This window comes from Mycteria americana, chromosome 3 (genome assembly GCF_035582795.1).
Source record: "Mycteria americana isolate JAX WOST 10 ecotype Jacksonville Zoo and Gardens chromosome 3, USCA_MyAme_1.0, whole genome shotgun sequence".
Taxonomy (NCBI): Eukaryota; Metazoa; Chordata; class Aves; order Ciconiiformes; family Ciconiidae; genus Mycteria; species Mycteria americana.
The window spans coordinates 85,637,517-85,657,735 of record NC_134367.1 but is presented as its reverse complement, the minus strand read 5'-3'; the positions used below and the strand labels follow the sequence as shown (position 1 = coordinate 85,657,735).

The window sequence follows — 20,219 nt, the reverse complement described above, 5'->3', positions numbered from 1 at the left end:
AAACAAAACAAAACAAAACAAAACAAACCCTTGTAAAACCCTTCCCACAAATTTATTAGGAGCTGGTAAGCACAGAAACAAAGGACAGTGAGAAAGTAAATTCTCCTTGTTTTCTTCTTCTTGTAACTGGTGTAGAATTGTGCTTTGTGCCAGCAAAACAACCAACCAATAACACAGTGCAATGGAGCAATGAAAAATCAGAGCATTAGCTGTAAAGATTATTGTTAAAGTATATACTTCATAGTTGCCTGCCATGATGAGTTTAGCAAACTTCCGTGATCCTGCAACATTGCAGCGTTCGCCAATATTAACGAAGTTGGTGTATGGCCCAATCCTGAATGGCTCCAGACCTTTAAAAGATATTTTTGAACATATTTGTAAAAACAGAAAAGAAAAAAACGTGTAAAAAAGACAAAAGCCCTTTTCTAAACTGTGAAATAGAGATGTCTCTCTCTTTAAGAATAGTGATTTCTCAGCACAGCAGGATGTGCACAAATCTAATGAGTAACTAGCAAAGAAATGCAATGAAACAACTTCCAACATGTATGCCAAAGGTTTCTATCCTTCCTCAATGACAGTCAATAATTTACCCAACTCACACAAAATAACAGCCAATTTGTTCAATATAAAATGATGAAAAGCTATGATTCTTTGGGCATCTCTGTGTACGCACATACACACCTCCTCTCAACTTCCAACTACGTTATCTCATGACTCTACCACCAGCAGAGAAGAAGCCCACTGAATTGACTGACAAACAAGGTCAACTTTTAACTGTGCACCCAAGTTCAGAGAAACAAGCCAAGTGGGACCCATGGGTAGCAGGCAACTCAGAGGCAAACAAACCTTACAGCAGAATAGAATAAACTAATGCATGAAACCACAGGCCAACCATGATTTATTTAATTTATGCTAAACTGATTTGACTTCGAGATTAAAATACCAGCCCAAAAAGAAGGTACTGTTTTACTTGGATACATGTCCCAGAGGCTTAAAAGAAGGCCTTGGCTGAGGAACATACAGATCTAGACCTTGCTAAAACAAAAGACATTCTAGACCTGGATGTATTGCTGAAACACTGTCCCAGTATGACTGGATCAACATCTGAGGCAACATAGGGCAGCTGTCTCACAGCAGGTGAACAAGGATCTCGTCCCAGCTCTGCCACCAACTGCAGTCAAATTACCTGATGTCTCTGTGCTTAACCCTCTCCTGTTGCAAAGTGAGGATGAAGATACTCACTCACCATTACAAAGTGTCTGAGACTTGCAGAGTAAAATACGCTGGCTTGCTTACATTATATAAGATTGTAATAAAATGTAATAAAACTCATACTGCCATTCTGGTCAGCAGAAAACAGCAAATAAATGTATAAAGGAAGGTAGCATGAGTTATAAAGCTCAACTGTTACACTCCATTTTACCTGACAGCAGCATGTATCCTTGAGAGAGAGAAGGTGGAACACGAGGCTTACAGAATTTCACAGCTTCGGCAATTTTCCTGAGTTACAGGAAGAGAAAAGTAAAGAGTAAAGTTTTCGATTAAAATTAAACCACTCCAGACAAGATTCAAACAGAACATACTAGACTTATACCTACATCTCCAATTAAGCCCTGTAGCAGACAAGACTAATTAGCTTGTTTCACTTTGTGTGGCCAAAGGCAAAAACATACTCCCAGATGATCCATCTTTTCAGGAAACTCTAAGACAAGCTATGGAATATTGCTCCACAGAAGCAGCACTTAATTTACTTCCCAGTGCACCTAAAGTTGTATCTCATGAGGTACCTGATATGTGCTGGTGTAGTACCACAGCAACCTCCAACTATGTTGACCAAACCATCCAAAGCAAAATTCTGTAAAAGGGAGGGAAAGAGAATTTTGTTTCAAGTTAATAAATGCATCTTATATATATTGTTTTTAGCTATATATTTACATCTATTTTTTCTCCATATGTTAAGCAATTCAGGGGAATCGGAAGAAAAAAATTAAATTAAAAAACATCAGTACTATTCCTTCTCTTTAGGATTTGTTTTGAGATGTGGATTCCCAAGGCTAACCAGCAATTTCAACACCTAATTTCAGGAAACTACATTTGAAACTGACCTATTTTATACTGAAGCCCCAGATGAAAACCTGGATGAGGACAAAAGACTAGTCATACTGTATTATAAAAGGGAAGTAATATGCCGCAGCTACTGTGTTCTCGCTGACACACTGCAGCTCCAGCCACACAGTTCTGTCTTGCACAGATCAAGTGGCACGTGGAAGGACACCGTGCACTGCAACACCACCACCCATCAGCGGTTTCTATATACACAACTCTATAAAATTCTGCCAATTCATAAAAACCACTCAGCTTTTTCAACAATTCCCAAATGTAAAAGTAAGAACATAGGAATGCAAATGAGTAACATCCACAGATCAAGCTGCAGGAAAGCTACTTAGTGTAGGACATGAAAGTAATTAAGGTTTTCAGAGTTTCCTAAGTAGTTTTTCCTAACCTTGTATCTCAAAAGTACTATCATTCAGCAAATTGTCTATAACAATCCAAGTGACATATAGAGCCATCAAGGGGGGGGCGGGGGGGGACACGACACCAAAGAAAAAACCCCACCACACCACAGTACTGTAACAAATACACATAAAATACAAGCAAAGAATTCTTGGCTACTAGTATGCCAGATATGACACATTCACGAGAAGAATTTCATACCTTTATATGCTTGGCAGTCACTTCTGGAGTTTCATCATAACCACCAAAAGTATTGGGAAGACCTTGAAACATAATTTTTCTAATATTACAATTTGTTTGAAGCCCACAAGAACAGAATTAAATTCCATAAAAGACATATTTAAAGTAGCTACACTTGTATGAGGACTAAAATGCCTCATCACCCTTCCAATCATTACTCAATAGATTATTAATCATGCAAGAAAGCATTCTGGGTTCACTGTCACAGAACTAACAACAGTTACTTTCAGCATTTTAAAATATTCTTAATCTCTTTTTAATAGTAAAATCTTTTCATCTTTTCAAGCTAATTCAACTCTATTATTGCTAATGAGATGGAATGGTTTAGTTACATTTCACCTGCCTGCAAGCATAAGAACATGTGCACCAACACACCTGCGTTGGGGTAACAGATGATATAGGCTGTTGTACATTTTCCAATTGTTTCAATGAATGGTCGCATTTCAACTGCCCCTAAAGCACAATTTAAGCCGATACTGGAAAATAAATTTTCAAAAGTTATTTTGAAGTAAAAACACCTTTTGCAGACAAAACAGACAAATGTTAGTGCTGGCAACTGCTAACTCCCACAATCATCTACAACAAAACCAACCTGATCTCCAATTTCTTTAATCATCATCATCAATACAGCAAGACTGTGCAAAAGGAGAACCCTCAGGTGGAAGAAAAGCGCAAGGGAGAGGGGGACTGGACTGAATTGAACTGGGAACAGTAAATGAAGATTTCATTTCAAAATCCAGGAGGAGTGGCAGCATTTTGACAGCAACTGCAGCAATATGATGACTCTGTATTGTCTAGGTGAGAGAGAGAACAAGTGGAATGAGAATGACAGACTGGAAAGGAGCCTTGTGCTACAGGAAGAAGTATGAAAAAGGTTGAAAGAGTAAGACCTGCTTCAAGCCGCTAATTCATCATTTTCTTTTAAAATTATACATAAATTATGTCGACCTTAGAAGAAACCAAGTGCCTCCCCCAAGATGCCTCGTGGCAGCACTAGGCTTGGACAACTGAATCTGCTACATCTTAGTAACCTAGACAGCACTACAGCAGAACTATTTTTGCATGAATAAACTTCTCAGACAATTTTACCAGTATATGAGGTACAATCATGTTTTCCTTCATTCAGTGACAGATACATAAATGTGACTTGCACTCAAAATGTCTACATAGATATTAAAAATGGAAATTTATCTTGCAGAAAGTACATAAGAGATCTTTTACGTATGTTTCCTGAACTCTCTGCACCATTCTAGAAACCACCTTATAAGCACTGCAAAACTCAAAAGGTACTCACAGTGCTGCTCTAAGAGGAAGACGTAAAAAATGCTTTCTCCTTTCCTGGAATAACGGTCTCAGAGAGGATGCAAGCTAACCCACGGAAACAGGAATGGCTAACAGCCACTTCTCCCAGCTAACTGAGCCACAGAGGCTGCCTCAGAGGTAGCTAAGTTAACAAAGTGCACATATGCTCACTTAGTTTCCCAGAGGTCAAAAGCAATAAAGCCCTGCACAGGACCAGGAGCACAAACCAGTTTTTGACTCTTATCCTGTTTTCAAGGAGTAGGCAAGGGCTTGGTAACTGCACAGGTAGTAGTAGTAAATGCTTGCAGCCCAATTCACTTCACAGAATCGTATAGGTTGGAAAAGACCTTTAAGATCATCGAGTCCAACCATAAACCTAACACTACCAAGACCACCACTACACCATGTCCCTAAGCACCTCATCCAAACGTCCTTTAAATACCTCCAGGGATGGCGACTCAACCACTTCCCTGGGCAGCCTCTTCCAATGCTTGATAACCCTTTCAGTGAAGAAAAATTTCCTAATATCCAGTCTAAACCTCCCCTGGCGCAACTTGAGGCCATTTCCTCTCGTCCTATCACTTGTTACCTGGGACCAGAGACCAACCCCCACCTCTGTCCACCTCTGTTGGACAGAATCACAAATCCTTGAGATCCAAGGGGCGGGGGGGCATATATGTTTGTTTTTTCAAACAGCCAGCTCTACCTTCGAAATGCTTTTTCTAATGCACCTCATATGGGCCATTCTATTTAAACAGGAAAACTTTAAAAGAACCCTTTTATTCTCATTTCTCTATTCAGTGTTTACACACATTTAAATCCTTCATACAGATCCTCTGGATACGAATGCATAATTACAGCAATGAGATTCTGGAATTTATTTCCAAGTGGGGACTTATCTCTCAGGACTTTTGAAGCAAAGCAAGGTAAGAGCTGTTAACAAAACTGTCCTTATCAGATGCAGATGAATGAAGGTATTTACTGTTAAGTCATTCAATTTACAAGCTTCCAGCTCACACTCCCCACCCCCTGTTTTTAAGCTCTCTCCTGTATTAGGCAGCTTCATCTCTCCCTTCCACATTCAATATCCATCTGTCTCTGGTTCTGAGTACAAACTCGCCTGTCACTCTCTTTACCTCACCTTACCAGAGAGATACTGTAAATGCATCCACTGTACTCACCAAACAAGCACTTCTTGATGTTCTTACTCTACTTACTGGCTACTGGCCCTCCAGACCACCTGAATGATTACCCACTACAGGGGTTGCTGACAAATATATCTATGAGCATGACACCATCCAAGCATTACCCATTTCAAAACTGCCAAGTCAAACTAAGCACAGACACGAACATTCATTAGGAAACAAAAAGTAGCTTCCATGGCCAGTATCATCTCCCCACGGCACTCAACAGCATCATGAAAGAAAAGATATGAGAAAAGCAAACCGTTAACCATGTCTTAAAAGCCAGCAGCCTTGAACCAGATTGCTGGTATGCTATCACTGCTAACCATCACACCCTCATCTTAAACATCACCTCCCTCCCTTTCTCATTTCTTCACAGCAGTCACGTATCAGCTCCTGTGAAAGCTAAGGCTGCAGAGTGCCCTTGGGACCAGAACTAACACCACGTGAGGGCCCTAAATTCAGCGTACATCTTCTTAATGCTACCACAGTAGAAACAATCACAAGAGCTGAAATAACATGAAGGGAACTCATGCCACATATCTTTCAGCACTTACTAAGCACAGTTCACGCATTTCTCAGCTACTATCTATATCAACCGGACACAAAGCGCACACTTTTTAGGGAGGCTCCAAACCAAACTGACTTAAGGACAACATATCACCCTAAATAGGACATACAAAACCCATATGGAAACATGTGAACACATATAACATGATCGCTAGAATACTACTACTAATCAGCTTTTTCACAACCCTAAAGCCACTCTGTACCAATCTGGCAACAGAAACAACATTAAATGCAATCTGCTGCCACAACTAAAACCGTTCTGCCACAGTGCTGTATAGTAGCCTTCGTATAAATAGGAAACAGGCCCTAAATATTCAGACCCATAAGATAGCTTCTATGAAAAATGGTTTAATAAATCTTTGATTTCTGCTCCAGTGCCCTTCTCTTTAGAGGCAAGAGAGTTATGAGCAAGATTATCTGAGACAGACTCATGCCAAATATGGATCACTAGGCTGTGATGTTGAGAGAAGGAGTCAACTACCACCCTGTTCCAAGAGGCTCCATATGTTACTTCTGGAGCACCGTCTGGTCTGGGAAAGTGGAGCCTCAAGGGCAGTCAGGAAAGCTGTGAATGCAGTCTTCTGCTTTTGTATCACTGAGATGACAGATTGTGCGTTTTAGCTGGAATTTTGTTGTAAAAACAAACAATGGCTCATCACAATGTGCATGGCATGCACTGCTAACAGTGAATTACATGTTCTAAGTTAGAGTATTCTAGGAAAAACACATCTATTTCCGGTGTAAGTTTTGGTGTGAAGAACCAACCTGAGAGAAGAAATGGTAAAGAGGGAAGAGGAGGCAAGGGGGAGGTAGAATAGGGCACAGAAACACAGAAGAATAGAGAAACAGGGAACGGTATTCAAATTAACATGCAAAACCTTGCACAATTACCAAAATCTGCTATATCATGCATTTTCACAGATCTTAATCTCATTCTTATTTCAACTTTTCTGCCTGAACAGAAAAGAATGCAAGTAAATGGAGGCATCAGGAGCTCTCAAAGCAACAATGCATATCCTTGAGAAAAACACTCAGGGAATATATACATTTGTGTAAGAGTTCAGTAAAAAGAACACTGGAATGAAATCTTATGATTTGCTCTTTCAAGCCACCCTGAAACATTCCGAGCTGGCACTGCTTCCCTCTAAGAAAGCAACGTAAGCCCTGCCCATACCAGGAATTAGCTCCTTGCACAATCTGAGACTGCAGGAGATGGCAAACTACAGTTTCAGAATTATTTTTTTTTTAATGCTTTGACCTAATTGTGATTTCAGCTGCTGTTGCAAACACAAAACCCCAGATTATTTAAAACAATGTTTTAAAAATTCCATGTTCTTTGGAAACATAATCTCTGCTGAGGGAACGATAGCAGAACATGTTAGCAATATATGTGATTAAATATGATCACAGTTAGTATAGCTTCCATTTCGCTGCAAGCAAGGGGTTAAAACAGAAAAGAATCACAATCTACAGATAACTTACTAAGAGAAAGATACACTTCCTTACCAAAGTGGCTTACTGTGCGAAACACTAATGACAAATGCCTCTCCTGTCTGGCCTGAGAGGGTACGCCCACTCTTATCCACAATGGTCCCAGAAACCTAAATATCAGTTGAACACAGAGAAAGGAGAAGAATTAAATTAACAATAAAAACAAGAATTTAAACGGCTGAACTGCTAAAAGTCAAAGCAGAGGGACCTGTGCTCCACTCAAAGTGATGAGGCACAACCCAAACAGAAAAATTAAACCCTTTCCTCCCTATAAACATTTAAATATTTTAGCTAGGGGAAAGGCAAACCTTTGACCAGTCTTCTCTCTCTCTCTCTCCTTGCCTTGGGGGGAGAAAAAGAAAAAAAGAAAAAAAAAAAAAGGGGGGGGGGGGGGAGAGAAAACTACCATGAACCATTGATCAGCGAGGTAGCATTAGTACCACAGTATCCTTCTGATGATGGCCTCTGAACCAATCTGTAGTGGTTACCTGTTTAGGCAGCTAGTCTTTATCACTAGTCTTTATCAACAGTCACAGCTCCTCTCCTATCCTCCTCACCCTCCCTACCTCCCCCTTTATTTCAGGTCTCAGGACTGCTGTTAGGTTGTTTGGTGGCAGGGCTGGCCTTAAAAACAAGTTACTCCTTTTGCCACAAGGGAACATCAGATGTTGCAACTTTATACAGGTTAAGACTTCTTTCTCCACTATGATCATACCTCTTAAGTACTGTACAGAGAGAGATGTGCAAATAATAAATAATGTCTTGACCCCAACTAACAACTACAAAGTTGAGAATTCAGGAGACATTTGAATGAGCCAGGAAAGCCTTCCCAAGCCTACAAATCTTTTTTCCAGAAGATGGAATGAGTTGGATGGATGGAGAAGACTCCATGCAAAGGTAAATCCATTATTTAATCCAAAACATGCCTTAATATTGATGCTACTGGGGGTGACCAGTGGAATCCTAGAGAGCGCCATGCTAAGGGCCGTACTTCTCAACATAACTGAACTGGAAAGGGAGAAGAGAATGAGGCAACCAAGCTCACTGACCGCTCTGTTCAGGACAATGAAGACAAAAAGTCAACTCTACATAATCAGAGAACTCTCAATGCTAACTGACTTGAATGATAAAAAAGTGGAAATTCACTGCTGATGAAGTACAAAGTTGTGAACACAGGAAACATTCTACATGACGACACCTCCAAACTAGCCTTTGCTGCTCGAGAAATTAGTCTGAGTAACAAAAGAAAGTTTTATGAATGTTTCAAAGCTCACTAGCAGTAAAGTAAAACATCAGGAACTACAAAGAAAGAAATAGACAAGGCAGAGAACATCACTATACTATCATGCACATCCCCGATGTCTGCACTTTGACTGCTGTATGCTATTTTAATTCCTCTCTACCTCAAGGAAGTGGAAAACAAAAAGGTGACAAGAATAATGAATGAATGGTATGGAGCAGCTAAATAGACAAGGACTCTTCCGGATGAAAAAAGATGACTAAAGGATGCTCTCACAGAGGACTATAAATGCCATGACTATGCAGCAAAGGGAATGTGGAACAGCTGCTCACTGTCACTTTCAAGAGACAAATGGCAAGACACAAAAGAAGTTATCAGGTGGAATGTCCAAGAGTAAGCAAACTTTCAAACCAGTGCATTCATAAACTGCGAAAGTTGCTGACAGATTATTTTGTGGATGCCTGGGTCCCACACAGGTTTGAACACAGGTTCAAGGAACAAGTAAACACATTCAACAAAAGGGTACAGATACAAACTGCAGATCAGAAAGCCTGGGCTGCAAACTGCAGAAACCAGAAGAATAAATCATAGCTTTCAAAACAAGCTTATTATTTTTCTATATTAGTTCCTATGCATTCATGACTGCCCACTGTCAGAAAAAGACATGTCAGAGAAAGAATATGGAGTTAGACAGACCTTTTCTGATTTCAAATGGCCACTCATATTGTACTTGAAAATACAGCAGAATTTGCTTAATTTCATCCTTGAAGCACTGGTTCTTAATACCCTTAAGACAGCAAGCCTGAAAAAAAATCATGATCAGACCTTTTCCTGTGGAAATACACAGAATGCATACACACTGGAATGAAGTCATTCCTTAGTCTTCAGGTTGATAAGCTGGACAGAGCTACCCAAGGCTGATGTCATAAAGCTCTTTGCACAAGTTTTTCCTTTCACAATCATGTGAAAAATGTACATTTCCAAGACACTTATTTCCTTCATTTCAAAACACTTTAATCAACTGCCATCTCAGCTAGTTCATAAATCAAGCTTAAGTATATGTAAAATATTAAATAATATATACTTACAAATATGGGTCGGGGAGCATATTCTTCCTCAAATAACGTCTGGAGTGCAAAAATAGCTGCCTATAGAAAAATAAGTTGCAAAATATTAATGGACATTTCGAAATAAGTTCTTCAGTTTGTTGTTTTTTGTTTGGGGGGGTTGCTTTTTTTTTTTAATTTTTTTTTTATGGCTGTTTATGCAACTTGCTACCTCATATTGCCTGCGAGAACTTACTACACTCAAGAGGTTTTACCCTTAACTCCTAACATCTTCCAGATGTTCTAAAACACATTTTGGTAACAAGTAGAAAGGAAGTACCATGGGTAACCAAATAAGACCAAGACCATTCTGAAACCCAAATCACATCAGCATCTACCTCTCCCTCATGTCCGCAGCACAATCCCCACCCCAAACATGGTTGTACGCAGTATTCTCAGTACACATTCACTGTCCTTAAATCTGTTTAGACATGCAGTTTGCAAAGATTTCTAACCACCGCAAATTTTAACAGTAAGGACTGCAGTGACCCCTTGGAAGGTCCTGAAAATTTCCTGCCTCCTTAGGGTAAGGATGTCACATGTGAACATGAGCTCAGCACAACGTTAAGCCTATAGGATCCTAGCCAAACGTCCATGATGACTGGTCAAATCTGCAAAGGACAAGTGATGCCACTGCACACATTAATCAGCCTGGGGCAATGCTGTGTGCGTATCCAGCCAGACTTTTCCACGTAAGATTGCAAGACAGTTTTAAGCAGCCTAACAACTCTACCACCTGCACTGAGCAGTTATTAGATAAAGAAGGAGGTGTCAAAATCACATACATTGTGGCATATTTCAACATTTTATTCCTCCCATTTTACCCTTCTAATCCTCTACTCCCAATTTTTCTTTTTTAAAGCTGGTGGCAGAGTGTCAGATTTCCCAAAAAAACCACATTTTAACAGGTCTGTCTCACAAGCTTTCCCATGCCTGCAATCAGATATACTGGACATTCCCTCTCCAGTGTGCATCACAAGCATCCTTTGGACAGACATGCTTATGGTGAAAAATACAAACACCAGATGCATTTGGAGATGTTTTGCAATACAGCAGAGCTTCTGGGAATAAAAGGACAGCTGGCACAGACAGCCAAAAAGATACTAACGGCACATACTAAAAGGCAAAGGAAAAACTCTGGAAAAGGCTGTTTTATCATTACAAACCATCTCCTTACATTCTACCTGTTTGCTAACGACTGAAAAGTCTTTTCATGTATTTACTAAGCAGTAGCTGATAGCTCTTACAAGTACCATGTTGAATTTCCTTAGGTAGTACACCAAATACTTATATTACTGAGTATTTTTTTTCCAGGAGTCTCACCTTGGCATTGGCTGTATCAAATATGGTTTCCACTAACAAGATATCAACTCCTCCATCCAAAAGTCCTTTGGCTTGTTCCTTATAGGCTTCAACCAGTTCATCAAAAGCTGTAAAACAGGAATTATGTTAATTTCACCTGGAGGTATCTCTTTCAAGACCATCACCTAGGTTAAATAACTTGACGGTTATAAATACTTACTTATGTTCCTGTAATCTGGTCTCTCCACAGATGGTGACACAGAGAGTGTCCTGTTTGTTGGACCCATGGCTCCAGCAACATATCTCCTAATTCCTAAACCAAGACACAGAAAAACAAACAAAAAAACTCACAAAACAATTTACTTCTGGTTTTACAATGACAGCCGTTTCAATGTAAAAAACCTCCAAGGACACCAAGACACGCATATCATTCAGGGATGAAGAACTATAAAACGGGAAACTCTTGTCTCAAATCAAGAGTTTGATCAGCATGAGATTACCCAGCACAGCTGACTTTTTTGTTTTAATCCTATCCAACAAGATGTTCAGTGTATACACACAAGACAGAAGAACATCTACGAAAAAGGCAATTGGCTCAATTAATTTTTCTTCTAAGTACCATTTGTCTCTGACACAGGAAGCTTCATTCAATTACTTTAAATGCACAGAATAGAACTGTCCTGGCATTTTTCACTAGATAACCTGATTTGAATATTCTGGCATGTGTTCATAAAAAAACCCCACCTTATTTTAAAGCATATTTCAAATCTTACATTTTTACGGCATGCTATGAATCACATCAGTAAGGTGTTATTTGGACAGCAGCAGCAGCACTGTTAGCTTGAAACACAGTTTGATGCCAGAATACAAGAGGAAATTACTGGTCTTTGAAAGACAGCATTGTCTACAGCAGTGGAAATGAGCTCACATAAAGCCCTGAAGGTAAAAGACTGCACATTCACAGATGATGGTCACATACTAAGCACATTCCAGTAGTTGCTCAGTAAAGTCAAACCAGGAGACTCACCAGGAGTAACTGGTAATCCACATTTACCTACAATCAGCTATCCTAATTCTGCAGTACAAAGACTTGAGCTGTACAAATCTAAGTAACTTGTAACAGTCCCTGCTGAATTTGTTTTCCCTAAACTACATCTGGAAGATGTGTATCGCCTGTAGTCTAAAACAGGCAGACACAGGACAGCCATCCTGCAGAACACACTAAGGACTGGATCCTGCAAACGTGCTGAAATTAGTGTGATATGAATAGAGATGTGAAATTGCTACTGTGCCTAAAATGAAGAGTGTGCATGTCTGTAAGTTACGTCCCTGTGATGTAAACCATCAAGCTATCCTCTAGTTAGCAACATTTCAAAGATTGTAGCAAGACAGTCAAAACCACAAATGAGTAAGAAATTAAAATAAATATTGCTTGCCTGTCTGAGCAGTTACATCATCTGCTGCTTTTCTGGCCACCTGTGCAGAGACTCTGTTTAACCGATATGCCTAGAACAATTACAGAAAATTACCAAGTAACCTTTAGTTCAGTACAGCATAACTCATCTTCAAAGAAACACACTTCCATTCAGTAGCTTGCAGTACATTCTGAAGGCTCCCTATGCCATACAAATACACATAAGCACTATTACAAAACTTCAGAAGGAACGGCTCTATACATCTCAGCAACAGAGTTACATGGCAGGTCTCGTCCTACGTATGCCCCAGCGTACAGCTGCTAATCATAAAATTTCATTCTGCAAGGTACTAATTAAATCCTACTGAAGTCAACAGAAGCTGAAGAACAGGACTTTGAGGACAAAATTAACCTACTTTTAAATTCACTTTTTACTCCGGTAGCATATTTCCAAGTATTTTCTTTCACATATTTCTCAAATTCTCAAAACAACACATAACACAGAAGAGGTATGACAAATGCAAGCTTGAAAGGACTTCTACATACACCAGCACAAACAACACACAAACAACATCCAGGAAAAAAGCAGTTCCATTGTGGCATTTTGTAAGTTGGAAGGACAGAAGCAAAACATCCCTGTTCACAGAACTGAGACATTCTGGGAATGCTCAAACAAAATCTAGGGCAAATTATTATTGCCTGTGCCTTCATCTACAAGAGGCACACTATGACTGTCACACACAGCAAGCACAATTGTCTACAGCAGTGGAAATAAGCTACGCCATTACACGACTCTAGAGACAGCATGCAGTCAACAAACACAATACCAATGGACTCTAGGACTAAGCTAATCTTGGCTGCTAAGACAAAAATCTTGATTAACATTTTAATGTGTAAATAGTTTAGCATTCTTACCAAATGCTCAAGGCCATAGTCAGCTTGTGCAACTCGGGTACTGCTGAAAGTGTTAGTTTCAATGATGTCAGCGCCTGACAGCAAGTATTCCTGTAAGACATGAAAGAAAACAAAATGTCCAAGACCTCCAGAACTGAGACCTGGAATGAAAGCAACCCAACTATTTTGTCTCATTCAGTTGACAAAAAGTCACAAATCATCTCCTAATTCAAAGCAGATCAAACTCTGAAAGCCTTACTCAAAGGCACAGGGCCAAAACAATAGAAGTGTTCCATGTAACCAATTTTCAGACTTTTAGTGTCAGCCACACTTTCTGTTAACAGGTGACATTTATAGTCACCTCCACTATGGAGTCCAGCACCTGGAGCGCATTCTAGATTTTTGCACAGGGACATGGTGGGACATAGTCCAATCTCCCTCAGCAAGCAAGGGCTGCTGTGGGCAGCTGCAGAAAAGGCACCAGTTAAACAACAACAGAGAATTAGAAAATTTTAACATTCTGAAGGGAGCTGTACAGCACAAGGGCATATTGGGATAGAATACAAGCTTAGGAGAATTATGTTTTGTGCAGATCACATTTACAGTTTAACTAATGTCCCAGATTCACAAAACAATTAAGCCTTCTGCTCCAGTTTGGTTGTCTAATTACCACTGAAGTAAACTGAAATCAGTGCAAACTGAAACATTTTTGCAGATTCTAGTCTGTTTTGATAAACTCTATCAGTTGCCCTCCTCCCTCTCTAACTCCTCTTTTTGATCAGGTTAACCCTTAGGTGACCCCTGCGTATTCAAGGAAATTAAAGACATTTCAAGTGCTAGTAAGTCAAAAATACTGATGTGGCCATTAAACATAAACCACTCAGATCTTCCCATAAGAAGCAGCTGAGTTCAGTGGGTTCAACAGGGCAAACAAAGTCTTGATCCAAATGACAGCAGAAAAGAATTAAATTTGCTTTAAAACATGCTTTGATGCAAACTAATATGCGTTCTCTCAACTCCTCCTGGATACATATGGAAATCCTACAAATAGCTATATGAAAGTATACAAGTTCTTATGTGTACAGTAATAACCAAGAAATGAAGTTTCTGAAAATCACCTAGACTAAAGAAAGATGTTAAATGTGTACAGCTTTGTACTAGCTTTTGTTTAGTGCAGATCTGTCATTTTAGCAAAAGCCCTTCAACTGTACTGTCTACCACCATAGCAGGAAATAATATGCTCAAAGCAGGAAGCTCGTTTTTGCCTTTGAAAAATACATCCCCTCTCTTACCACCGAATCTCACTTTGCCAGACAAGGTACAGCTAACATTTACTTTTCAAGTTACTGATATCTGTGAGATCTGACTCACTGGGCCATTAAAAAAAAAACCCAACAACCATACCTATAGTGGGATTATAGTCACTTTGTAGAAATATTTTCATCTATTATTTCAGATTCTGTACAATTCTCAGAAGAAATAACCACTGGCACCTATAAAATATGAAGTCACCCATGGCTCAGAAAGCACCTGACCCAAAAGTTCCTGCAGGCATGGGGACCACCACAGACTTGTTCTTTTCTTACACTCTTCCTAAAGCACCTACAACTGGCCATTGGAGGGATGATAGCAGGCTACCGTTGGTTTGACTCAATACATTAATTCTCAAGCCACATCACTATTGCTCTGCTAAACCGGCAAAATTCAACTGTTAAACCAGCTTACCCAATTAAAACCACAAGCTATTATAAATTCCAAGGTTCACTTAGATTCCTATTCCAAATTCCAATGACCGCTACAGCTCAGTTGACAGTCTAGGGAATGAACTCAATCTACAAATATTTCCTCCTGAAATTTTTATAGGTCTAAGACTCTGATTCTTTTCAACTTGTCATTCTTAAAATCCAAAGAATGACCATTAGAATGTAAATATAAAAATACAGATTACATACCAAGTTTAGCAAACATAAGCCCATTATGATTCTAATCAATGAAATACAGATCTTTTTAATAAATAATTGGAAAAACCCAGAACAGATGTGAGGCTTCAACTGAATATCAGCTAGTTGCAATGCTATTCAAACATTCCAACTATTACAGTAAGACCTACAAATACCTGCAACTCAAGAAATAGAAGACTTAGGAAGTCGTTTTTTAAAGTCTAACTGAAGATAAGAAAATAATAAAATCTGTTTGCAAATTCCTAATGATCAACCCTAGACTCTTTTATTCTCTGGGCCACACATTAATATTCTAGAGAAAAACCGAGAATATGGAAGCACATATACTCATTAGGAAGCCCATATACTCATTAACTATGGAGAGGCCTGCTTCAGGCTGCCACATTTAACAGCTCTTTAATACACAATTATAGAAACATGCATCTAGACTTCAGATGTGTCCTACTTAGATGCATTTCAAGTGCTTGTTGAGGAGGAGAAAAGGAAAGAAAAATTAAATAAATCAAAATCTACAATTAATAGAAATGCATCAGGGACATAAGTAAAAAAGAGATTTAAAAACTACACTGCCTGAGTGACATCAGGAACCAAGACACCAACGCTGTGCTCACACAACCAGAACAGTCAAATCTGCTCGTTCTTTTTTGCATGGTTACCTAGCACTCTATTCCTTATCCCCAAAAGACACAGGAGAGCCAGTAACCTGTGGCATACAAAAGGGGAGCACAGAGGCCAAATTCTCCTTCCTTCTCTTGTCAAGAGACAGAAATCAGAACCACCTACCTTGTGTATGTCACAGATTATATCAGGTTGAGTTATACTGAGAAGGTCATTATTGCCTTTCAAAGGCCTAGAATGATCTTTAAATTCATGCCCTCGGAAATCCTCTTCTGACAGGGCACGTTGCTGGATCATGGTACCCATGCCTCCATCCAAAACCATTATCCGCTCCTGCAGAACTGATTCAATTTCATCTTCCATGCTTTTCTGGGGATCTGCTGCAAGAAAATAAATCCAGTATTTAAGCAGCTTTGAAATTCTCTACCTATACACTTGTGCAACCTGAGCTCTTCCCATTTAAGAAAAAGAATAAAATAACTAATCCTCTACTGAAATCAAACAGTAATTGGTTTACTTCACCTACAGCTCCAGTCACATGATGTCAGGTCACAGCTGCATCTATCTAAATAGAATTAGTCTCAATTGGTCCTTCACCTAAGTACAGTCACCTGCATACAGTCAGCTGCAGAAACAAGAGTACCAAAAGTTCACAAGGGCATACACCAAACTCTCTGTATAAACTAGTCTCCAACACTGAAAAGTGTGATAATTTCCACTACAGCACCATTTGAACAGCAATGCAGACCTGCCTTTTGGTACCAGACAGCGTACTGTGAGTGGCACACAAGTGCAAACCAGAAACCAGTAAACTTCATTTAAAAAAAAAAATTCTACTTTGATCGCCTATACCATAATGATAGAGAAAGAGAAATAAAGCAAACAAGGAAAAACAATTCTTCGACCAAGTCCCAAATTCACCGCTTTCTAGGATTAGAATAGGAAATAACAATTTTGTATTTCTGTTAGTGAGCAAACACCAAGATACACCTACAGATAAGAGCCAGGTTTTATTTTCTTTTGCACAAACACAACAAGATCTTCTCCTGCTCCACAACAATGCCAGAAGAAAACAAATCAGGCAAATCACAGCTAATTATAAGATACTGGACAGGGTAAGTCTAACAATGAATCAGAAAACTGAAGAAATTTCAAAGCTCTCATTAGGAATGAAGATGCAGTATTGTAATGCTTTAAGATCCCAAACAAAGCCCATCCCAAATGCTAAACAAAAAGCCAAAACTATAATCTGAAACTTTGGGGGGGGAAAAAAAAAAATGCCAAAACCCCAACAAAAGTAATCCTCCTTTTCCTCTTTACAACATACGCAGAATCATTTCAGAACAAAGACATACTTACATGCATATAGCAAAATAATCAAACAGCCTCTACCAAAAGCCCAGTTTACAAGAGTGGGACCCCACTTATCTTTCACAACCACATAGATGAATGATGTGTTATTCTTCATCTCTCTCCTTCATTCAGCTTGGGCTTGCTCACTTTGAGTAAACACCTGTTTTGCATTTTAGTTATGCACTATCATCAAAACACTTGTAAAAAAGAATGATTTCTGAAACACAAAAACATCCTTACGTCTCATTACAACTTACACACAGTAGTACTGTGCTGGTTTTGGCTGGGGTAGAGTTAATTTTCTTCACAGTAGCTAGTATGGGGCTATATTTTGGATTTGCGCTGAAAACAGTGTTGACAATGCAGAGATGTTTTAGCTGTTGCTGAGCAGTGCTTACACAGAGTCAAGGCCTTTTCTGCTTCTCACCCCACCCCACCAGTGAGGAGGCTGGGGGTGCACAAGAAATTGGGAGGGGACACAGCTGGGACAGCTGACCCTAACTGACCAAAGGGCTATTCCACACCACATGACATCATGCCCAGCATATAAGGTAGGGGAAGAAGGGGGGGGGGGGGGGGTGTCTGCGGAATATTTGGAGTTATGGTGTTTCTCTTCCCAAGTAACCATTACACGTGATGGAGCCCTGCTTTCCTGGAGATGGCTGAACACCTGCCTGCCCATGGGAGGTAGTGAATGAATTCCTTGCTTTGCTTTGCTTGCATGTGCAGCTTTTGCTTTCCCTATTAAACTGTCTTTATCTCAACCCACGAGTCTTCTCACTTTTACTCTTCTGATTCTCTCCCCCCTCCCACCGGGAGGGCTGTGTGGTGCTTAGTTGCTGGCTGGGGTTAAACCATGACAAGTACCTAAAAATCACTCACAACTGCTAACTGATTTGAGTTTTCCTTCTGCATTCTTGCAATGCAACTTCTGTTTTGACATCAGTACTGTTAAAAAATAATATGCTGGAGAGAAGATGAGGCCAAGAGTAAAGTATTACAAGGTTACATTCATACCAACACACTGGAAAAACAGCTCTAAATCAGATGTAGTCTCAGCAAGAAGAGAAGTCAAATGCTACAACAAGTATTAAGCATTTGAAGGGAGATTAAAACACAAAAAAGAAAGCCACCCTCATTTCAAGTTGAAAGTTTTAACACCACACAGGCAGGCTCAGCAGGTTCTTATACAAGAGTTTAAACCTACTCACGTTAAACCATCAAATTATTCATGAAAATAACATCAGTCCTTGAGCTAAAGGCTTTCAGAGGCAAGACCCAAAAAATTATATCTGAAAGTACGACTGCAATGCAGACTCCCATGGAGCGTAACTCCTGTGCTTTGCAAGAGCTACAATCCAATGAGATATACACATTAGAGCTTGCTTTTGCTTTAATGTAGCGTCTAAGTCAACTCCTTGATGCAGAGAGCACTGCAGCCCAGACAGCTGAGCCGGGCCATCGGAGCCCTTCCAGAACCAGTCCTCCTTTCTGTAGGCTTCTGTCCCTTTTACCTGTGTGCTTCCCAACTATCTTCTCACACACACTGGGAAGCAAACAAAGATTTACAGTAATCTGTTTGGTTTTAAATCCATCTATGAGGTTTAAAAACCTCATGTAGTCTGTTATGCTTTCTCTACTGCTTGCCTTGCTGAACAGATGCCATTTCAGTGTATGCTTTTCTGCCCATAGGAGCACAGATTTCTGCCTAATCTCTGCTCCCAGCTCTGCAGAGAGCCTTATTGTAAATAAACTTTCAAAATCTGACATTCTTCAGCAGCATCTCAAAAAGCTGCAGGAAATACAGTGGGAATCATGAAGGTGGCCATCAGTGCCAGACGTACACAGACTCTACATTTTACAAATGGATGGCATAGCTCCAAGCCCACCAAAACCCAATTTACCTGTCCTTGCTATTGATAACACGTGACTCTTCTTCCATTAGGAGCCTGCACTACTTGAAGCCGTGCTCTGGCACACTGATGATACAATTTTCAAGTTGGAAACAAAGTCTGCAGACAGGTCCAAAAAGACCCCAGAAATAAGTGAGGATTGATTCATAAAGGCATGCTAGAAAGTGCTGAACTCTGCCCTTGGGAGAAAAGCAGGGAGGAGGCTGGGAGTCAGCTCTGCTAAACGAGTACCATCATCTTAATTCAGCATTCAACTCACATAATTCCCCTCTCCAGCACAGAGAGAGCACAAGAGTTTGTTACAGAATAAATGAAAAAATGTTTGGAGAAATTCCTAAGCAGGGAAAAATCAGGTCAGCTTTTTTTTTTTTTTCCTTCTTTTTTGTTTACAAATGCTGCTGCTACCTCTGCTTAGCCAGAAGTCGATAAAAATTTTTTTTTATAAAGATCACTGGTGAGCTTTGGGAAACACACTCCCTCTTACATTCAGAAGTGTCCAGGAGAAAAACTGCCTCTATAGCTGTAACAGAAATAGTAGCAAACCAGCAGTGGTAACAGGACCCAGGACTAATTACCTTGATTTTATACTCTACTGAAATTTAAAATATAAAGCACATTACCACAGAGTGTTCTAGGGCTGGAACTAATTTAGCAGACCATACTAAGACAGAACAAAAGTGACCCAACCACACTGGCTTAAAAGCCAAAGGGATACGGAATGCAGAATAAAAAATCCTAATATCCTACTTCACTTCCCCAAGGTAAACACTCTGGCTTGAGATCACTTGAACAAGGGAATTGCTAGTCTGAAAAGGAGAAATGAAATCAGCTACAGCAACTTTTACTCCTTGTAGATGTTTCCAAGTAAGTTTGCATGGCACGCAAGGTATCCCTCTGGTACAGCTGTTCACCTCTACAGTCATTCTGCCACTACCGATTATAGACTTTGCCCAATTGTAACCTAACTTTTTCACAGTGCAGCAATTAAACAGCTCAGGGGATAAGGCAAGATGATATTCCTTCATCTCCTTATCCCAACCCAACCCACATACAGGCCATATATGAAGAATTGAAGGGATAAACACACGTTCTCCATAAGAAACAGGACTTCAAAGCT

General features: G+C 39.7%; 1 protein-coding gene across 8 annotated transcripts in view; it reads right to left on the bottom strand.

The window, feature by feature from the left end:
• The window catches only part of MTR (5-methyltetrahydrofolate-homocysteine methyltransferase), a 52,930-nt gene that overhangs the window by 30,117 nt on the left and 2,594 nt on the right, over nt 1-20,219 (bottom strand). For 7 of the 8 annotated variants that reach the window (XR_012774779.1, XR_012774782.1, XR_012774781.1 and 4 more), the window contains exons 2-13: nt 16,002-16,216; nt 13,279-13,368; nt 12,386-12,455; nt 11,170-11,262; nt 10,971-11,077; nt 9,630-9,689; nt 7,317-7,411; nt 3,130-3,230; nt 2,716-2,777; nt 1,788-1,855; nt 1,424-1,500; nt 238-350 (exon numbers count right to left, since the gene is read on the bottom strand). Coding sequence is in view for 4 of the 8 variants with exons in the window: in XM_075495971.1 (XP_075352086.1) it covers nt 238-350; nt 1,424-1,500; nt 1,788-1,855; nt 2,716-2,777; nt 3,130-3,230; nt 7,317-7,411; nt 9,630-9,689; nt 10,971-11,077; nt 11,170-11,262; nt 12,386-12,455; nt 13,279-13,368; nt 16,002-16,216 (1,151 nt within the window). In the remaining 4 variants the exon portion in view is untranslated. The remainder of the gene's footprint in view (nt 1-237; nt 351-1,423; nt 1,501-1,787; nt 1,856-2,715; nt 2,778-3,129; nt 3,231-7,316; nt 7,412-9,629; nt 9,690-10,970; nt 11,078-11,169; nt 11,263-12,385; nt 12,456-13,278; nt 13,369-16,001; nt 16,217-20,219) is intronic. The other variant, XM_075495968.1, reaches the window with a different exon arrangement.